The 23,280-nt window shown below is 43.1% G+C and overlaps 1 protein-coding gene across 2 annotated transcripts in view; it reads left to right on the forward strand.

The window, feature by feature from the left end:
• LOC126187593 (B-cell receptor CD22-like) overlaps window positions 1-23,280 on the forward strand; it is a 173,807-nt gene that overhangs the window by 77,769 nt on the left and 72,758 nt on the right. For both annotated transcript variants that reach the window (XM_049928777.1, XM_049928778.1), the window contains exon 6: window positions 6,317-6,476. In XM_049928777.1, the coding sequence (XP_049784734.1) occupies window positions 6,317-6,476 (160 nt within the window). The remainder of the gene's footprint in view (window positions 1-6,316; window positions 6,477-23,280) is intronic.

Genomic DNA, 23,280 nt, shown 5'->3' on the forward strand with positions numbered 1-23,280 from the left:
GAAGCCAGTTGCTCTCACTTGTTGTATTACGATTTTTTTGGCATTATGTGAATCAGCTGTTACGTTTTTCATTGTATAAGAAGTTATTCGGACATAAGCATCGGCTGTTTATTGGCGTTGAGGATTGGTGCTGTTTTACCAGTGCGTTGACGGTAGTACTAGTAGATCAACGTGTAATTAGAAGCTATATTTACTGGTCCCAGAAAAGGTTAAGTATTCCTGGGCATCGTAAAATTGACAGTTATTAATGATATAGGGGGGAGCGGTAAGCTGCGTTTGTAGAATTTACGTTGTGGCGGCACTGTTGTTCGAATAGAGGGGGCTGTGGGCGTAGTTTATAGTGACCTGTGGGAGGTTTTTATTCAACTGTTGTTCAGTTCCAATAACGCAGTGGACACGTGAGGAGCCCCATTTTGTGTTGAAGTGTGTTTCTCGATTTCCCACTCGATCATTGCAGTGCAGCGTGCTTTTCATTTGCGATTTGCAGTACCCCCACGCGGGCGTGTTCCTGGACGGCAATCAATTTTAGATTGGGTAATTGCATTCAGAACAACAGGTGATGCGTCATGCGAAGTAAGAGGACTTGAGAGAAGGGTTACAACACCACAAAATGTTGAACTAGTTAGAACAGCAGTACTGGATGCTCCGAAACGCTCAGCTCGGAAAAACGCACTTGCTCTTGGTATTTCAAGACGTTCTCTCCACCGGATTCTTAATAATGAACTAAATTTTCAACCATGTAAAATGTGCGTGGTCCAGCAATTGTCACTACGGGTGACACGAAGAACATCTTGTGAAGACTTGCTTGCAACCATATCCAATGACGCAAATGTGTTCTTTTCTAATGAGGCACATTTTCACCTCGGTTGGTGTGTAAACAAACAGAATATGTGGTACTGGAGCGACACGAACCCCAGGCAAATTCACCGGAGACCCCTGCACTCAGACCGTATCACTGTGTTGTGCACCGTATCAGGTGAGGCATCATTGGCCCTTATATTTTTCCAGGAAAATCTTCGTGCTGTAACTGTGAAATTCGGATCGCTACTTAACTGTGCTGCAAGAGTTTTTCCAGCCGGCATTCGAGGCAATGTGGTTGCAGAATACCTTATTTCGACAAGACAGTGTCACTGCACACACAGAGGGCTTTACCATCAATTATTTGAGGCAAACGTTTCCTGAAAGATGTATCTCTCGGATGGAGGATCTCAACTGGCCGGCAGGATCAACGGACTTAGCCCCATGAAATTTTTTTCTTTAGGGTTACCTGAAGTCCAAGATGTATGGCAACCGTCTCAACATCCTGGAAGACCTACAGAACAGTTTTGAGGCTGAAATTGCAATAATACCAGAAGACTTGCTTGCAAGAGTGCATGAAAATATCAGAAAACGACTGCGGCAGGTGTGGATTCGGAAGGTAGACAGATATTTGGCAGGTATACCGTTTAAACCATGTAATTACAAGCTTCCATTATTGTCTAATATGAGAACAATGAAGATGTTAGTTTCTAAGTGTTCACTTTTTTTATGTCATTCCTAAATCAACAATCTACCGCGCTCCACCCTGTAGTTGTGGCCAAGTGACAGATACTATATATTGTTATGTTGTTGCGCGCTTGTCCATTATAGGGCAAGTTTGAATTTGCTAGCCGGCCGTTGTGGCCGAGCGGTTCTAGGCGCTTCAGTCTGGAACCGCGCGCCCGCTACGGTCGCAGGTTCGAATCCTGCCTCGGACATGGATATGTGTGATGTCCTTAGGTTAGTTAGGTTTAAGTAGTTCTTAATTCTAGGGGACTTATGACCTCAGATGTTAAGTCCCATAGTGCTCAGAACCATTTGAACGATTTTTGAATTTGCTGCTTGAGAAGTCCTGTACATTTTGTTTTATTTTATTAGGTTTACTATTTTGTTAACTGCGATTTACATGTCTAATGAAATAATCTTTGATTTGTGCCCCAAGTCCACATAATCCCCAGATAAAACCACACTCCATATAATTCCCACGCTACGAGAGCAACAGTGGAGGAACCGAACTCACGGTCGACAATGTTTCACCGAGTTCTGATGTCCCTAAATTAATTATACAGCTTCTCTCAGCTATGAATAATCATCGAGTACAGAGTTTTACACGAGGACAGCATTATCTCTCGACCAACTTACACATCAAACGTTATATCCTCTAGTTATGTACAGGTGAAAACGTCCACGTTGTTTCGAATTGACGCCCGCTGTGGCCGAGAGGTTCAAGGCACTTCAGTCCGGAACCGCGCTACTGCTACGGTCGCAGGTCCGAATCCTGCTTCGGGCGTATGACGTCCTTAGGTTAGTTGGGTTTAAGTAGTTCTAATTCTAGGGGACTGATGACCTCAGATGTTAAGTCCCATAGTGCTTAGAGCCATTTGAACCATTTGTTCCGAATTTTAATAAGGTCTTTCTCTATTTTTTCTATTGACTTAATGTGTGTGTATGTGTGTGGGTGTGTGTGTGTTTGTGGGTGCTGAAGAGGCTGGGTCGTTCCCTGCGAATGACGGCAAGCGATTACTGCTGCTGTTCTGCTCAACATCTGCACCTGCATGTAGGTGACAGGAGAGTGTGACTTCATATTTGTGTAGAACAGTGTAAAAAGCTTGTAAGGGTGTTGCAGGGTATGCTTTGCAGGGACATAGTTGTTAGGAAAAGAAATTGATACAAGCGCTGTTACAGAGTTCATGAGTATTGAAGTTAGACAATGAGGCCGTTGCGAGCGCACATTCATGTGGCCGCCAGAAGCAATTAGAGTCTGTTGTTGTCATAAGATAGATGACATCGCTCGAGACTACTCGGCCTTAGGCTTGGGTTCGAGACTTTCTACCGTTCCATCGAAAGAGGTGGCGCAGTGGTTAGCACACTGGAGTTGCATTCGGGAGGACGAGACGGTTCAATCCCGCGTCCAGCCATCCTGATTTAGGTTTGCCGTGATCTCCCTAAATCGCTCCAGGCAAATGCCGGGATGGTTCTTTTGAAAGGGTACGGCCAATTATCTTCCCAGTCCTTCCCTAATCCTATGAGACCGATGACCTCGCTGTTTGGTCTCCTCCCCCAAAAAACCACACCCAAACCCAGCTCCCTTACAACCGTCCCAATTTTTTTATCGCTCTATTGTTCAACACAACGATTTTTTTCTTAATAATTACTTGTCGGTACTATCTACCCTGCCGTACCCTTACAAGCGTTTCACTTTGTTTTGAGCACCCTGTATATACGAGGGTTGGTACTTAAATAGTGGCAACTATTTATTCACAACCGATACAGAAGAGTTACATGTTTGGACATGCTACTGACGTTCAAAGTAGTCACCAGCGTTGATTAGAGCCCGTGTCCAACGATGTGGAAGGCGTAGTATACCATTAGCAGAGCCTGTTCTGTTGATGGTGCGAATGGAGCAGTCTACTGCCTGTCGAATCTCTTGAACAGTTCTGATGCGAAAGCCACGAAATGGTTCCTTCATCTTCGGAATAAAATCTAAGTCACAAGGACTTAAGTCGTATTACTGTTCGTTTCTGGAGCATCACCTGCGACCAACTTTTCGAAAGAAGGGGCGACACTTTCTGCGCAACCCACCCATCATTTTGCACTACAATGCGCAGGGGCATACAGCGCAATTGTGGCCTCTCTGTTCAGTCGATGGGACCATCTACCATACTCCCCGAACTAAAGTCCTTGTGACTGTGATTTGATTCCGAAGATGAAGTAATCACTTCGTGGCATTCGCTTCAAACTGTTCCAGGCATTCGACAGGAAGTAGCACATTCGCACTATCAACAGAACAATCTCTGCTAACGGTATACTACGCCTCCCACATCGCTGGCAACGGGTTTTACACAACGCCGGTGACTGTTTTGAAGGAAAGTGACGGGTGGAAACATGTAACTCTTTTGTATCTATAAAACTCTATCTCTTTTCTCCGTCTTAACATTCCCTCTGCAACTACGGGTCAAAATGGCCCGAGAGCGACAGTTACGCGCATGCGTCAATATCAGGCTGTGGAGGAGAAATAAATATTTAAAAAAGTATGCTTCAATTTCCCGTAAAATATTGAAAAAGTCACATCTCACCTAAAAATGAGTTGGGCAAAAAGACCCGATAACATTAAGGTGGTAATGTAGTAACGATTAATTTGACGCATTTACGCAAACCTTCTTCTGCAGCCTGTTACAGTAACAGCGTTGTACATAAAAAATATGGCAGCATTGTATAAGTAAAGAGAATAGGATCAAATGGCTCTGAGCACTATGGGACTCAACATCTTAGGTCATAAGTCCACTAGAACTTAGAACTACTTAAACCTAACTAACCTAAGGACATCACACACACCCATGCCCGAGGCACGATTCGTACCTGTGAGCGTAGCAGTCCCGCGGCTCCGGACTGCAGCGCCAGAACCGCTAGACCACCGCGGCCGGCAAAGAGAATAGGCTACATTGACGTAAAACAGTGTTCTGCGTTTCAGATCCGTGCTACAGAAGATCAAACGCCCAATCGCATTGTGGAATGGCTAAATAAACTGTACGAGAGTGCTACAGCAGCCGTTAACACCGTTGGCCGATGGATTCGTCGCTGTATTGCAGCTGAAGTGCAAAGACATATGGTTCAAATGGCTCTGAGCACTATGAGACTTCACGTCTGAGGTTATCAGTGCCCTAGAAGTTAGAACTACTTAAACCTAGCTAATCTAAGGACATCACACAGCCGGACAGTTTCGCCGAGCGGTTCTAGGCGCTTCAGTCTGGAATCCAGCCTCGGGCATGGATGGGTGTGATGTCCTTAGGTTAGTTAGGTTTAAGTAGTTCTAAGTTCTGGGGGACTGATGACCTCTGATGTTGAGTCCAATAGTGCTCAGAGCCATTTTTGACATCACACACATCAATGTCCGAGGCAGGATTCGAACCTGCGACCGTAGCACTCGCGCGGTTCCAGACTGTAGCGCCTAGAACCGCTCGACCACTCCGGCCGGCAGTGCAAAGACAGTTGGCTCATGAAACATAGAGCGGTCGGCCAGTGACTCACTTCACACAACATCGAGCGTGTAGATTAAATCATCGTTCAGGCTATCATCCCTTCGCCTCACTAAGAGAAATTCATCGGGGTCGTCATTTTCAAGAGGTGGAGACCTTGACAGATTCTGTGCACGAGTAAGTGATAAAGCATGACCGGACAGGTATAATTTCTGTTGGTTCAAGGTGGAGGAAAACTACAGACGAAGATGAAGATCATATAGAAACGTGATAAATTTATCATGAGTGTTGCAACTGTTATCTCATGTATAAAGGTTGTACATGTTTACTTCTCTTCTAATATAAAAATTAAGAAACGTTTAAAGACTCAAGTAGTAAAAAGTATTTAAAGATAGGCGGGACTCTTCTCTTTCGGGACAGTTTAGGGCTTTAGCCTCTGTCATTAATAACAGTTGTAAGCTGAAACTTAATTTGAGTTCCGTGAAGACTCGAAGAAACTTCAAATAGTGCTGCACTAGGCAAGTACTACTGACGGAAATTAATGGATTCATGCTGGTTGTAAATGGTGACTGCATTCATACGTGCTGGACAGACTTCCATTATAACTATTTCAGAGCAAACCAGGTGGCTGACAGTATTTGCGAGCATTTTTCTCGGCCTGTGCTTCGCAAGTACAGACAGTACCCTATTTCCACTATCGTCAGATGCTGGTTGTGTTTTACTTCCGCAACACTCAGTACAGAAATATGTGAAGTCCACTTATATCACCGATTGTTTTTTTTTTTTTTACCACGAACCTACAGATCTAAATAGAATGAAGACATCCAGATGCCTGCATGTGGATGCTCCTAGATAGCGACTAAGTCATTTGCCCAAGCATTGCCTTACCACACATAAAGTAGATTCGCTGATTAATACGCCGAGCGATACGCATTCTTAAACGGGCCCATTATGAACCATAAGCCCCCTGGTAATGTCATAGTGTGATTAAATATTCCACAAAATACGGAAGCATATGCAGAGAGATGAATATTGTCTGATACCTCATTACGCGTTAATACTAATGCTCTTCATTGTAATGTCCACTTAACACATAGAGCCTTTCCCTAATTCCGGGCTCTCTTGAGCGTGTTGAGTACTGCTAAACTATTAGGATTAAAACTGAAAGCGTGGAGGTGGAGAGAAGAGCGTTATTAATTAACATAATTGATACTTTCGAGCTATAATAACAGCCGAGGTCTGTAAAATGGATTGTGTTGTCCAACTGACCGATAGAACATTAATCTGAAGTTGAAGGTGTTGTTGTTCATTTCATTTTACAGGGCCACCCGCTGAAGGAGGAAACTTCTAGTGGGCCACTCAACCACGAATATAGTCTGAGACTGAACGACATCAACCGCACACAGGCTGGCAATTACACCTGCATCGTTTCCAATGCAATAGGGGACACTGAGAGCTCTCCGTTGCGGGTGACCATTAAGTGTAAGTTACATCACCACTGAGCACCCCAGTTTTTCTATGAATTATTGTCACTAAATTGAAGTTTTTAACTGCAAGTATGTAGTAACCATACTCATAACACTTGTCTATCCGATATAGAGATAAATGGTGCGATGTCTAAGTAACAAAGTACTGCTGGGAACTTAATTTTGATTGGGTTCATGTGTAACTATAGTTACAGTGAGAGTACGTACGCGCTTGTCACATTTGGCAGTTGCTGCTACAGAACACGACGCCATAACGCAAGTTATTGGTCAAAGCAGTTATCTTGATAGAAGATCTTAACCGGTAGCTCATCAACCAAAAATACACTCCTGGAAATGGAAAAAAGAACACATTGACACCGGTGTGTCAGACCCACCATACTTGCTCCGGACACTGCGAGAGGGCTGTACAAGCAATGATCACACGCACGGCACAGCGGACACACCAGGAACCGCGGTGTTGGCCGTCGAGTGGCGCTAGCTGCGCAGCATTTGTGCACCGCCGCCGTCAGTGTCAGCCAGTTTGCCGTGGCATACGGAGCTCCATCGCAGTCTTTAACACTGGTAGCATGCCGCGACAGCGTGGACGTGAACAGTATGTGCAGTTGACGGACTTTGAGCGAGGGCGTATAGTGGGCATGCGGGAGGCCGGGTGGACGTACCGCCGAATTGCTCAACACGTGGGGCGTGAGGTCTCCACAGTACATCGATGTTGTCGCCAGTGGTCGGCGGAAGGTGCACGTGCCCGTCGACCTGGGACCGGACCGCAGCGACGCACGGATGCACGCCAAGACCGTAGGATCCTACGCAGTGCCGTAGGGGACCGCACCGCCACTTCCCAGCAAATTAGGGACACTGTTGCTCCTGGGGTATCGGCGAGGACCATTCGCAACCGTCTCCATGAAGCTGGGCTACGGTCCCGCACACCGTTAGGCCGTCTTCCGCTCACGCCCCAACATCGTGCAGCCCGCCTCCAGTGGTGTCGCGACAGGCGTGAATGGAGGGACGAATGGAGACGTGTCGTCTTCAGCGATGAGAGTCGCTTCTGCCTTGGTGCCAATGATGGTCGTATGCGTGTTTGGCGCCGTGCAGGTGAGCGCCACAATCAGGACTGCATACGACCGAGGCACACAGGGCCAACACCCGGCATCATGGTGTGGGGAGCGATCTCCTACACTGGCCGTACACCACTGGTGATCGTCGAGGGGACACTGAATAGTGCACGGTACATCCAAACTGTTATCGAACAAATCGTTCTACCATTCCTAGACCGGCAAGGGAACTTGCTGTTCCAACAGGACAATGCACGTCCACAAGTATCCCGTGCCACCCAACGTGCTCTAGAAGGTGTAAGTCAACTACCCTGGCCAGTAAGATCTCCGGATCTGTCCCCCATTGAGCATGTTTGGGACTGGATGAAGCGTCGTCTCACGCGGTCTGCACGTCCAGCACGAACGCTGGTCCAACTGAGGCGCCAGGTGGAAATGGCATGGCAAGCCGTTCCACAGGACTACATCCAGCATCTCTACGATCGTCTCCATGGGAGAATAGCAGCCTGCATTGCTGCGAAAGGTGGATATACACTGTACTAGTGCCGACATTGTGCATGCTCTGTTGCCTGTGTCTATGTGCCTGTGGTTCTGTCAGTGTGATCATGTGATGTATCTGACCCCAGGAATGTGTCAATAAAGTTTTCCCTTCCTGGGACAATGAATTCACGGTGTTCTTATTTCAATTTCCAGGAGTGTAAATGCTGATAACAAACAAATTCCAGAAATGAATGTCATTGATTGTTCATCTGTATCGTCATCAACTTTCCGACTACTTAAGTAACACATACGACGAATTTCCCGAGAATTTAATAGCTACAGTACAATTTGATCAGAAGAGTGCACGTTCGTGTCCTCCTCACAGTCGCCATGTTTGTAGTGTAGCTGCTAACATATGTAGTAATTTTCCCTTACGTTACGATGGATAAAGCCTTATTTGTTGACATCTTTTGCATTCAGAATCGTGTCACCAGTAACACAACCAGATTCTTTGTAAATATGCCATTTCTGTTTTCCCTTTCTAATTCGTATAATCATAATGTTTCTATTTTAAGTAAAATTGACCTTGAAACAGATTCCTTTGTAGGTGCCCCGGTGGTCCCGGTCGCCTACGGTGGACTGGAGGCCGAGCGGTGACTTCTCCAGTTGTCAGGATGCTAGGAAATGACTGTGGTTGCGTCAGAAACGCCAAAGAAACATTATTAATTCATGACACCTTTATTCCTGCCGAGTACAAGATGGCCCGCGTAACACAGGCTGGCTGAGCTTGGTGATATCAACGACCTTCCCCGAGTCCTCGCTGACTCATAGCGATGACACCAGCTCCGGGCCGCACCAGTCTTGCTAGCACAGCGCTGCGTTCTTTGACGTAGTGGAGGAATGCCCTTACTTCTGCCGAGCGTGACTGGCGGCGTCCGGCTGGCCGGCGGTTGCAGGCCGCTGCGCATAGGAGGCTCCGGGTTGGAGTCCCGGTGCTATCGGCACGAGAACCGTTCTAGTAGTGTGGAGTGTACTCTATCCCACCCCGTCTTCTTCCCTGCTCCTCCTGGTGGCTCGCCCGCCGTGGATGGGCGGAACGGGCTGCAATCCCCCAGCGTCTTCGGCTCACCTGGTTGTGACGGCGGATCCACAGGGCCTAGGCGCCACACGATCTCGGCGACGGTTCTGATGTGGTCAGCATTGGCGGCGAGCGAGTCTGCCGCGATGTCTGCTAATCCTGGGTTGATGATTGACAGTGCAGCAGAAAGGACCAGAGCTGGTACTGTCCCCTCACGTCTGCTGCTGGATGGGCCACCCTTACTGCAACATCTCCTTAATAAAGACTAACATGTCTATCACCGAGCTGCGCGCTATGCAGCGACGCAGTACACATCTAACTGCAAGTCTGTCTGCGAGTGCCTTGTTGCTATAAAAGCTGGTGTATTTAAAGGAAGCACGAAGCGATGTCCTGACGTCATGCTCGTTTGTAACGAACACATTCGTTCCACTTATATTGCTGATTTTTTTGTCGTACTCGCCCCTTAGGTGTTCTTGTGACAGAGTTATGTGTTGTTACGGCAGACTTACGTGAAGTTGTGAAATGCAGTACAGCTGACGCTATACCTCTGTCTTACACTCTAGGAAAGTCTCCGTCTAACACAAACGCGTGTGCTAAGCAATTCTCTCTCGCCTGTTGTGTGTAAACAGGTCACTGCCCCTGCATGACGACACAATCCGATATATGTGCACTCCTCTTACCTCTTGGCTAACCTGTTCCCCCTGGCTCTCGGCATAAGCCACAAACCTTGACAATATTCCACGTTTCCAACTCTTTACTATTCTGCGACATTACGCCTTCTGATACATATTAAAAAAAACGATTTTGTGTAAATTTTAAGCTTATGACTTCAAATGCTCTTATTAGCTAAACGAAATCACTGCCAAACTTTTCAAAGTCAGCACATGCGAGTACCATTGGAGAGATACTGCTTCGAACTGCTTGTGATATTGCCTGACTTAATATTAATACTTTCTGAGTGGAGATATCTTTTGTTCACTTATTATTTGCCACATTTATTCAATTTATTGTAATTTCAATACTTCCTTACATTTTCGTAGATACTGCAGATTAATTATTTTAATATTGATTTGTTTCGCTAGTGGTTAGTGTATAAACCAACTTCAAAAAGTTCTTATTCACTTATAACTTTATTTGCGGATGTATAACTACCTTAACATACAATTCCTTAGTAACATCAACATATTGATTCAATAATGACTCGATGCAGATGTGATTAGCATTTAACGAGACTCATGCAGATCTCCCTAAGAACTGCTACATTTTTTTACAAAATTAAAAAGTAATTTCAGTATAATAATATCTAATGGTAATCTTGAGAATCTCTCCCAGCCGTCGACTTATTCGCTGATAACTGTGCAGTCACTATCATGCACTCGACATGTTAAAAATAAAAAATTCATATTTAATAAAATATATTTATAAAAACTGAATAATATTTCTCAAATAAATAATTATTACATCCTAATAACACAAGAAAGGTAACAGCTGTCTCCAAAAGCCTCGACCACGTGTTAAGACAGAACTGTACATCGTATTCCTTTATACTGGTTCTTCATCTGCATCAATTTGCACTTTGCTTTCACTTATCGCTTTCGGCAACGGTTGTCACAAATCATGACCGCCATACGCCTTATGTGCCTTTAATCCTTCTACAGGAACAGTAAAATCGATGCATACATTTTTCAGAAACTACGAACAACCTAACTGCGCGTTGTGAACCAGGAATGTAATGATCCTAAACGCGAGTCCGTTGTCTTACTACTGCTCTACCATGCGATGCTACCGTAGCGCTTCTGTGATTGCATGTGGTGTCATTCATCTCTTTGGATCAGTCTCTCACCTCTTAGAATGAATTTTTTTAACGGCTAGAGAGATATTATCTACGTGTATAGAGCATTGTTCCTGTCACGGAATATATTCTGTTGATGTGAACAACATGTATCTTTGTTTGAAAATTTTCATTTACATTCTCGCAGTTTTGATTCTGGACTTTATTATCTTTATCGATTTCCTTTCAATTTTCGCTCAAAAATGGAGGTTATGAAAATTCTTCTGTCCTCGGAAACAACTGGGTTCTTCTTATCGACTTATATGTCTGTCGGCGAACTTGCACCCTACGATTCTAAAGTATTGAACGTCCCTATAGATTTTGGTACAAAACTTCTAAACGCACATTTGACTTTGAAATTTCAAATATTTGCTAAAGAAGGATAGTCTATAAGTGAGGAGGAACATTCTAATGAAGGACGAGTTTGTTTCTAATATTTTAATTTAATATTTCAACACATCAACAGGACGTACGTATCTGTACAATGTCATGTCAAGTCACTGACTACATCTGCGAAAAACATACTTTCCTGAAATCTCCATTTAATTTGGTCATAGTGTAGAATATGCTAAATCTCAAGTGCACTAGTCATACTTTAAATGCTTATAGTATTTTGTTGGCCCCTCCTTGGCCCTTAAAACTGTCACGCGTAGCGTGCTATAGTGTGCTGTGAGGCAGAATAGGCGTAGTGTATTTAGCTGAACGTGATTGTTTGCCACCTTGAAGACAATCGATTGGCTACTCCAGTGGTCTTAAGACATTATTTTTATATTGATTTAGTGTGACTGGGCCTGTAACTCTGACCTGCTGTGTTTTTTTCCGTAAGTCTCCCAACTGTTTTGATGCATCCACGTATTCCTCTCCTATGCCAACCTTTCTATCTCAGAGCAGCATTTGCAACCTGTGTCCCCAATTATTATTTACTACATGTATTCCAATCTGTGCCTATCCCTGCAGTTTTTACCCTATACAGCTCCCTTTAGTACCATGGAAGTTATTCCCTGATCTCTTACCCTATGTACTGTCATCCTCCCCGTTCTTCTTGTCAGTGTTTAAATATATTGCTTTCCTCACCGGTTCTATGCAGAATTTCCTTGTACCTTACCTTATCAGTCCACCTAATTTTCAATATTTATCTGTAAAACCACATGTCAGATGATCGTATTCTCTTCTCTTTCGGCTTTCCCACAGTCCACGTTTCACTACCATAGAGTGCTGCGCTCCAAAAGAACGTTCCCAACAATTTGTTCATAAAATTAAGGCCTTTGTTTGATACTGGCAGACTTCTCTTGGGCAGGAATGGCCTTTTTGCAGTGCTACTCTGCTTTTTACATCCTCCCTGCTCCGTCTGCCATGTGTTATTTTGCTGCCTAGGTATCAGCATTCCTTAACTAAGTCTACTTGGTGACCACCAATAGTGATGTTAATTTTCTCGCTGTTCTCATTTCTGGTGATTACAATTATAATGATCTGTCTTCGATTTCGATTTACTCTCAATTCATACTCTCTGCTCGTTAGACTGTTCATTCCATTCAACGCGCCCTGTAATCCTTCACTTTTACTGGGGATAGAAGTGTTACCAGCGAACTTTATCACTGATATACTTTTACCTTGAATTGTAATTCCACTCTTGAATCTTTCATTATTTTCTGTCATTGCTTCTTCGATTCATAGATTTAACACTAGGGACGGAAGGCAGCAAACCCGTCTCACACCCTTTCTAATACGAGTACTTCTTTTTTGGTCATCCAGGCTTATTGTTCCCTTTTGGTTCTTGAACATGTTGTACGTTACCCGTCATTCCTTTTTTCTTAGAATTTCGATCAGCTTGTATCATTTGACATTGTCGAATGCTTTTTCAGGTTCGACAAATCCTATGAACGTGCCATCATTTTTCATTAGTGTTGCTTCCCTTATCAACCGCGACGTTAGAATGGCCTATCTGGTGTGTTTACCTTTCCTAAAGCCAAACTGATCGTTATCCAACACATCTTCAAATTTTTTTTCCATTCTTCTGTATTTTATTCTTGGTAGTAACTCGGATGCGTGAGCTGATTGTGCGATAAATCTCCTCGCACTTACCTGCTCTTTGCAATATTGGTAATTGTGAGGATGATGTTTTTCCGTAGGTCAAATGGTACATCGCCAGACTCATACATTCTACAGACCAATATGAATGGTCGTTTTGATGCTGCCTCCTGCAATTCTTTTAGACATTCTGATGGAATTTTATCCATTCCTATTACCTTATTTGATCTTAAGTCTTCCAAAGGTCTTCCAAATCCTGATTCTTATACTGAATCCTCTATATTTTCTACATTGACTCCTGTTTCTTCTTCTATCACGACATAGACAACTCTTCACCCTCGTAGAGGCCTTCGATGTACTCTTTCCACCTGTCAGTGGAATTCCGATTCCATTCTTAATGTCATCATTCTGACCGTACTGATGTCAATTTGGCGGTGCCACAATTTCACAATCATCTCTAACATCTTCTGTATTGTTACACGGATCTTCTTCTGCAATCCTTTCCCAACCAATAACCACAAATTCTTAACGGGATTAAGGTCTGGTGAATTTCACGGCCACAGAAGTTCCCTGATACCAATATGGTCACTACAAAACGAATATCAAATGATAGGTTTGGACGACATGTAACAGCAGTAACATTGGAAATTGTATTACAAAGAACAAATATCCAAAATTGACCTTTATTGATATGCGGCATGGTAGCAAATATTGTTAGAAAAGGCACTGTGAATCAGGGAAAGCATCCAATTGTGGCTAGATTGGATTACCTCAAAAACTGGATGTTGTAAAACTTGGGACTTGTGATGACCGCGCAGTTGAGCGCCCCACAAGCCAAACATCATCATCATCATCATCATCACATTCGTATTTACAACTGTTCATTGTTACCTTAACAAAGTACAGCGTTCCAGCACTTGGTATGTCACTGATCCACACACTGTTACCGATGGACTACGTTCGCACAAGGCAGTCAGCATCCATACTTCCGTCTGGTTCACACCTGAGAGTTTGCGTCTGGCAGTCATCGGAGAAAATCGGCTTTAATCTGAAAATACCACAAATTACCACTGTTCTTTTATCCAGTTAAACTGCAGTCTGCCTAAGCTAACCTCTTTTTCCTCACTGCAGCAGTTCAAAATGGTTTCTTCGTGGCAACTCTCATCTTTGTTCTCATTGCACACAGACTTTTCTTAACAACTGATGAGCTGGAATCAGCTCCCGTTTCCTGTTTCCATGCTTTTTCCAGTTCAGCTGACGTAGCACTCCTAGTTTTCCGGCTTACCCTACGTAGTATTCTGCCCAACTGGGGCAAAGAAATACCTGGTCGCCCTCTTCTTTTTTTAAAATTTTCCATATTTCCTTTGGCTACCAGTTTTCGCAGATTTGGACCCACAGCTCACCACGAACAGCTGAATCTCTTCCCAATTTCAGTGTTAGCGAGCTCCAAACCTCAGTCAACACCGACACTTTCTGATGCACTACTGGTAGTATGAGATCACATTGTTGCTAGGCATAGGCTCAAGGCACCCCCATCCCTTCTCCGACAAAGGGAAAAAATGCTGTGTTGCCTATAGCTGTGTAACTAACAAAAGAAAACCACTGCAGTCAAAGACGTGAATTAATTTAGAAAAGTGGTGTATATCGCTTTAGGATTACGAGGGTGGTTTGAAAAGTTCTCGGAACCACGATCAGAGTCAGCGCAAGCGCAACGAGTTGTTCCCGTGATTGATGATCAATGTAATCATTGGGCTGTTGCCTGTAAACACGAGCCACGTCAGTGTTCTGGGAAGAGAGCTGTGGCGATGACGTGGCTCTGTTGTTGTTCCCACGTAGTGATTTGCGAAGATGGAAAAAAATCGAGATTCGGACAGTGAATAAGTACTTCATAAAGAAAGGTATGACAGCTAAGGACATTCATGCCGATTTCCAGAATACTCCGCTCCTCCATATTCGACTATTATCAAGTGGACAAAAGAATTTAAATTTGGTCGGGAAAGCAGTCGTCGACCAGGATGGGTCACTACTCCAGAAAGCATTGCAAAAGTGTACAAAATGGTCATTGGAGGATCGTCAGTTGAAAGTGCGTGAACTCACGCTTGACAGATGTCATATGAAAGGATATATCACATTTTAAATGAAGAATTAGAAATGAGAAAATTATTGCATGATGGGTGCAGCGACTCTAGACGCTAGATCAAAAACGCATGAGAATGGACATATCGAAACATGTTTCTCCTCTTTTAGGAGAAACGAACAAGATTTTTTGCGCAGGCTCCTGACCACAGATGAAACTTGGTTGCACTACTACACCTCAGAGACAAAACAACAGTAAAAGCAGTGGAAGCATCCTGATTCTCCTCCACCAAAGAAAGCGAAGACAGTTCCTTTGGCGGGAAAGGTCATCGCATCAGTGTTCTGGGATGCAAAGGGGATTGTGTTTGTAGATTATCTCCCCACTGGGCAAACAATTACTGGAGAATACTATGCTAACATCCTGGACAAATTGCAACAAAAGATAAGCGAAAACATTCCAGGTTTGGTAAGGAAGAAAGTCATCTTCCACCAAGAAAATGCACACCGGCACACATGTTACGTCGCCATGGCAAAATTACACGAAATAAGGTATTAATTGTTGCCACACCCGCCGTATTCGCCTGGTATAGCTCAGTCAGACTTCCATCTCTTTCGAAAACAGAAAATTTTTGTTCGTGGACGAAGATTCACTCCAAATGAAGAATTGATAGCGATATTTTGCAAGGCCTGGAGGAAACTCATTTTGGAGATGCGGGAAAGGCTCTGTAACATAGTTGGACCAAGGGCATTACTCTACAACGAGACCGCACTGAAAAATAAGAAAAGTTTCAGTGATGTAAGTACTTTTTTTCTATTCCGTTCCGAGAACTTTTCAAACCACCCTCGTACACTGAGTGACGTCATTGTCCCTCAATAAAAGTGCTGCGGCTGTAGACCCACGCATGGGAAAGACCGTTTAACATTAAGTTCTTTCGTTTAATAAAATACCTTACTTACTGTCATTTGTTAATGTACACTCTTTGACATAAAACTCACCGGCGGCCGGCGCTGCAGAGGCTAAGTCCGCGCCGATCTCCACATGGGACAAATAAACTGACCACCTCGCTAATTCTGTAAGTCCGGCTATCTGCACAATCAGGCAACACTGTAGACTACGGCACTTCCTGGAGGACGTCTTGTCCCATGTTAGACAAAAAGTGGAGTATATACGCCCGTGGTCTAGCGGTAGCATCCGTTGTGTCTGTCTACACTGTCTGTGGTTCGACACCAGCTGGCGCAAAAAAAATTTATAGCCTCTTCTCTCTGAATGCTGAAGACGTGAATGTAATGGTAGCGCAGATTCAATCTATTTCACATTCTGACACACCGATAGCAAAATTTTATCCAGTTTCAATTTTGCGGCATATTTCCTGCAGACAGTCCTCCTCTGGTCGCCGTATGCGGCAACGATCAGGGATCCATTTGCTGGCAACCGGCGGCGGCCGTGGCGACAGCACCGGTGCTGCGCTCCCCCGTTCTGTATCGAAAGCGCCTGCTACCGCTCATCGCTTTTGATAATTTAAAACAATTTAATATTAAATGTTGCTCCACAGAAAATTTCTACGATTTCCACTCTCGCTCGAACGCAACGGAGACAGACGCCCTGATTAGTAATGGTTACTGTATTACATTAACCGGCAAAAGCTGAGTATGGCCCGAAATTAATTTTATAGTCTGGGACGAAATCAAACCACCTCACTACATTCGATGAATTTATAAATGCTTCCTACCTCGCTTCTTTTCCTTTCAAAGCCAATTATTTGTGCAGCTTTTGGGCAATATTCGGGTGCTTTCGTCAAGTCAGAGTGAGCGGCTGTGGTGTAAGGTGTATGACAGTTTTTGTTTCATTCCTTGTGGTAATTCTATGCGATAAACTGTGTGAATACCTTGCAATGCATGCTCTGTAGCAATGCAGGAACATGGAACCTTTGGAGTTCCATGTATGAATTCAAAAGGTATTTAATGTTGATCAGAAGTGACAGTTAAGGTAATCATATGTAAACCAGAAAAATTTATCCTTTTTGAGGTTTCACACAACGGCAAGGAATTGCTAACACCGGTGTCATGATACGTCTACCGTTAAATGCTATTGCAAAAATTTAGAAGACAGTAACTATATTACTCAACATGTTCACTTAATAAACAACCTCTTGACATGTTAGACCTATATATTGAACAAAGCTCAAATTCGTATCGCTGACAGTCGGTTTGAATCTCTTCAGAAAGTATTTTACAGTGTAGCACCTTGGCATTTATAAAGCAGACATCCATGAGATTAAGATAATTCGAAAACGCACGAACATTTATATGTACAGGCATTCTTGAGATTTCTTATAAGGAATTTTTACTAGCAGTTTGCAACTCCATTAATTAAAATGGAAAATAAAAGGTTATGTTCAGCGGCTTTCACCGAGGCTTGAACTGCCATCTTATATAGCACTAACACCGCAACTCATAAGGGAACCAGTGAGTTAACGACACACTGGCGGCAACAGGTGGACTGTAGTCATTGCGATATTGCCTGAGCCCCAAAACGCAACATTAAATACACAAATACGTGTTACTTATGTTAGGAAAGCTGTTCTTAGAGTCCAGAAATCAAATAAAAATAGATGTTACTTATGTGAAGAAAGCCGTTCTTAGGGTCCAGAAATTAAATATACTTTCTAAGTGTCTCATCTTACAGTGGATTATATCGTATGAGTCTTCGATGTGAAAAACTAATGCCAAGTGAATTTAACGGCCGGCCGCGGTGGTCTCGCAGTTCTAGGCGCGCAGTCCAGAACCGCGCGACTGCTACGGTCGCAGGTTCGAATCCTGCCTCGGGCATGGATGTGTGTGTGATGTCCTTAGGTTAGTTAGGTTTAAGTCGTTCTAAGTTCTAGGGGACTGATGACCACAGCTCATAGTGCACAGAGCCATTTGAACCATTTGAATTTAACGAGGCAAGCCGGGCTACACCCGGAAGTAACTGCACTACCACTGTGTTGACAAATACTTGCTACGACGCTGCCAATTCTCAGTTCTCTTACGAGGCAGCTCTTTAGCGAAATGCTTGTCGTCATTAACCGATACGGTTCTTCAGAGGGACACGCGACGCACGTTTGGGTTCTTTGCGGCGTTCTCCCCTGATAGTTTCTGACGTCGTCTTGTCGGCTATCTATACATCTGAGGCATCCAATTATCATTAATCCAGAATGATCCAAGTTTCAGCTTCTATCGTGGAAGAAGGCTGTGACGCCGACGTTATATCATTTCAACGTAGAGAAAGCAAAACGGATGATTCAGTGTTTCTCATTCAGCATAAAGCACGTGAGATAATTTTCCGTAACGTTCATAATCATCCCAAAATACAAAGGAAGTAAAAATACATCGAAAGCTTATTCGAATTGAATATAATGTAAGATATCAAACGCTTTGCACATCGATGTCGAATGTGTCCACGTGCAATCTTTTGCAGCGTACATAGAGAATGTCATGATTACCACAAGAATGAAGAAATATGTTGGTAGGGATGGAAGCAAGAAGAGATGCAATCAACAAATATTCGATTCCTTAAGGCATTCATTTCATTTGAGATTTAAGAAGAGGTAAAGCGGGATATTACTTTCGTTAACACGAAAGATATTCCGCACATATGGATAATGAGGAAGTCAGCGTCTTCATACGTTTCCTCCTTTAAATCTGTATGGCCCGAAATTAATTTTATAGACTGGGACAAAATCAAACTACCCCACTACATTAGATGATAGGCGAATGTGAGAATACTATGTCGCGACCGCGAAACGAAACTTGAATGCTATCGGAATTTGATATTTCGATCGAGTAATTCGGTAAACAATAAAGCGTTAGGATCCAATTGTAAAGCAGGTACGACACAAATAGGATTCATTTGACGAACTATTATAGCCTAAGGACCTGGCACTCGCCACAAAGGTCTGATGAAGAAAATGATGAAGGGTGGATGACTGATTGCTGGGAACCATTAGTTTATAAGTACGAATGTGTGGATTTACCATAATTATTTTTAGTAATGGTCAATTTAAATTCATGATTGTAGTTAGTTTGTTTCAAAATCTGATGTGGAAGTGTAGGAAAATACTATCTCGTGGCTTTAACTTATCTAGCTGCTAACAGAAATTCATGGTAGAAAGTAATGCTCTTAATTTTGATCTGAAGGAATTAGTTTTCAAAGAAGTCATATGTAGCTTGCGTGTGTTTCAATTTGTAATCTGAAGAGTTTCTGAAATTCATGGAAAAAGGCAAGGTTGCTAATTTAACATGAAAGATTCAGAAGTCACCTTTTGTGAAATGAGTGAGTAGAAATTTACGAGTGAAGCCGATTCTTAGAACAACGGGATTTGAAAGATACGTGGGAATCAGTGAGATCGCTTTCCTGAATTGAATGAAGGGGAAACAGCATGATAGTAATTCGTGTAGCCATACTATGCACGCTATACATGAACTGTAAGTATTGTGAAAAATTCCGTGTGTGCATTTAAGTATCTTTTGGACTGGAGGTTCTGGATGGTATATTATTTAACGGTGCAGAGGTATAATTAGGAAATCAGCCTAGGTAAGTTGTGGAGGTTTTTTTTTCAGTTGCAATAACGTGTCGCGCACGAATATGAGGGGAACGTAAATTTCGGAATCGCGGCCTCACGAACTTTACAACCACGCGAGAGTTAGTTAACCTCGAAGCACGTCAATAAATGAGAGGTGTTTTGGGGTCAGACAGTGATTGAAGAAGTTATAGAATTTTTCTAGTACTGGTCCAAGTGGAAATACCATCATTGCTTGGCCCAATGGTAATAAGAGTGATAGTGTGTTGCTGTGACGTAATGAATCAAGCATTGTGGGCTATCCTTCATTCCTTCCCGTGGGTGAGGTTTTCCTAGTAAGAGACATAGGAAGTAGAAATATCTTTTTATGTGCTGTTACAAGATCAGCTGTTAGGCAATTTTATCCTGTATGTTACTGGCAATACCGTTAGTATGTTTTGAGAGATGAAAGTAAGACAGAATGAAAAGAAAAGAAATAGCTTAAAGAACGGAGGAGGAGTTATTATGCAGGCTCAGTTACAATTCCGGTTACTTACGCATTTTCTTTAAACACAGTCGGGTGATTAGCGGTGTACGAAATTTGGGGTTAACATTTCAAAATCAAACATTAATCCGTTGCGCATAGATTCGTTTATTTCTTCGAGTGAAGAATTTAATTATTAGTTACTATGTGTAACAAACACGCAGTTACACATTTAATGAGAATAAACAGGGACCATTTAGCTTTAGTAGGTTTCAGGAGCACTTTAGGACCTCACAACTGGTTTGGCCTTTATTTTTCTTTCTGTACCCTGCCCATCCTCCCTCGTTTTCTATAATTGCTCGAAGGCGTCGGGGAAGTGATAAGGCTCAATTCCTCGAGAGATTGTGATGATGAATTCTCTACATTTTCCCACAGAGTTTCTGAATTCCTTGACGCAGGTGGTAACGACCCCGTATCCGCCGCCCACACATTTTCAATGGGGTTGATGTCCGGAGATTTTGCCATGGAAGGAAGAAGTTTTATTCTCTGCTGACCTTGGAACCAGTTCTGGACGGCTCTGCTATTATGAATCGGGCTATGGTCCTGTAAAGAAATGATCATCAATTAATACAGAAATTAAATACTTCCGACTAATACTATGAATACATAATTTCCATACTGTGAAAAAATTCAACTGAAATCGCTCCGCCGGTGTGGCCGTGCGGTTCTAGGCGCTTCAGTCTGGAACCGCTGACCGTTACGGTCGTAGGTTCGAATCCTGCCTCGGGCACGGATGTGTGTGATGTCCTTAGGTTAGTTAGGTTTAAGTAGTTCTAAGTTCTAGGGGACTGTTGACCACAGATGTTAAGTCCCATAGTGATCAGAGCCATTTGAACCATTTTTTTTTTTTTTTTTTTTTTTTTTTGCAATCGCTCCGTAGTCTAAGCTACAGGCTTATAACTTATTCGGAGAATTCCACATTCCAGAATACTTTGCGAATAGCTGTTGACAAAAACCTACATTGACAAGGGAGGGGTGCTGGGACGGTAATCAGAATACAGAGTGAATGGTAATATAGTTTAAGGTGCCAGTTATTGAACGCAGGTTGGCCTTCTTTCAGAATGTACAGTCCTCCTATGCTTCGGTAATGATGAAGTGGGGTGTAAGTTGTTCAATACAGTGCAGAAGTCTGTTGAACTGTTAGACTCTGTTGCATGTTTGTAAAGCTAACCTGCTTCGCTTATTCAAAACGACTGCTAGCCTTCACTATACAATCCGTTTTTCTTTCTTTCCACTGACAAAGATATACAGTAGAAACAAATCTGTTTTATAGCGAGATATTCTCTAAGGACTTTACACGTGCTTGTTCGCTCAATGTGTTGCATTTCCCGAAGACGACCGTGGCCGCTGACGTCGCCTATTCACACCTCGTGTCAACGCTGCCCCGCACTCGGAGTAAAGGCCTACAGTTGAGATAAAGAGCTGATTTCAGGAATGTTAATGAAATAAGTCTTCCCTTCACATTAGTGAGAACTAAATACCACTACGAGAACGTATCTTCCTGTAATGCTCATTGATCAAGAACAATTCGTGTATGCAACGTTGCTGTTATGACTAAGATCATAAAATCTGTAAATCGTAGCCCAATTCATATATTTGCATGCGCCTACGGAATATTAAACATGAAAACAATTTGTTTCTTTGTCATATTATTTTTAATCAACGCAATGCAGGCAGTTGTCAGATGCTATCAAAATTGAATGTAAAGGAGGAATAGAGAAAAATATATACGAGAAACAAATCTCGAACCGATGAACAACTGTGTACTATCCTGGAAACGTGCAGATGCGGCTATCTCACAATTTCAAAGGATGAGAAAACCATCCTGTCCACTTTCCGAGGACGATATTTCCTGACAGAAACCACACCAGGGTGAACGGCTTTAGGTTGAGACACTAGGAACCTCAAACTACGTGACCAGTACGTTCATTCTCTGATTCCTAGCCCCGTCATCACGCACTTCCCACGTCAAAGTGCTGGCAGAAACGAGCGCGAACGACCTGCGATTAGGTAATACAGACCTACATCCATTTAATATTTTCTTGTCATCTCGATCACATATTGAGAGTAATCACAACAGGAGGAGTGGTTTTGAGTTAGAAAACGTATTTCAGTTCAAAATGGTCGCTTCATGCAAAAGGTGGCCATACTCTCATGTTTCACGTTGCGAGCTGTATACGTCAGCTACGACTATGGTAAGGGCAGTATTTACTCCTGTGCGGACAAGGCACTGCTGTGGTAAAGTGCTCAATTTATATAACTATAGATGTTATTTTTTTCATTGGTTCCAGTTTTTCTGCAAAAGCTTTATCTTATCAATTCCTTCCGCTACTGCTCTTTTTTAGGTTCTAATGCCTAAGGGATCAAGCTGCTAGGGTCTTCAGTTCCTATACGTAGAAACTACTTACACTAGCTTAAACTAACTTATTCTAAGGAAAACACACACATTCATGCCCGGGGGAGGACTAGAACCTCCGGCGGAAGGAACCGCGAAATCTGTGACACGGCGCCCCAGACCGCCCGGCCACCCCACGCGGCAACTGCTATTCTAAAGGCCACATCAAGAGACCATTCATACACCCTCCGTATCATATGTTTTCTCGAAACCTCTCAGGATTTGTGGCAGTAGTACTCTTCGCGAATACCAATTTACATCAACAACAAAACAAGACTAAGTCCCTGAAGAGACTAGAATTAACTGTCATCGACACGAATTTGTGTTATTTACATCACCTAGGTGTCAAACAAGACGGTAACAATTACTGAAGCAATAAACGAGGTTAATATGGATGTATTAACTTTGGCAGCTATGAAGATAAAAACATATAAAAAGCACATCAGTGCATTTTCCCATTGTTCCCTTTCTTCATCAGTAGTCTCACATTACATTCTTCTTTGTCAATCCACCATATGAGTTCCATGTGTTGGACTATTATCCATAATAACACCTGATATTCTAGTAATGTGTAACAAATTTCACTGAAGCTGATCAGTATAAGTACAAATGGTTCAAATGGCTCAGAGTACTATGGGACTCAACTTCTGAGGTCATTAGTCCCCTGGACTTAGAACTACTTAAACCTAATTAACCTAAGGACATCACACACATCCATGCCCAAGGCAGGATTTGAACCTGCAACCGTAGCGGTCTCGCGGTTCCAGACTGCAGCGCCTA

The sequence above is a fragment of the Schistocerca cancellata genome, chromosome 5, assembly GCF_023864275.1.
Source record: "Schistocerca cancellata isolate TAMUIC-IGC-003103 chromosome 5, iqSchCanc2.1, whole genome shotgun sequence".
Lineage (NCBI taxonomy): Eukaryota > Metazoa > Arthropoda > Insecta > Orthoptera > Acrididae > Schistocerca > Schistocerca cancellata.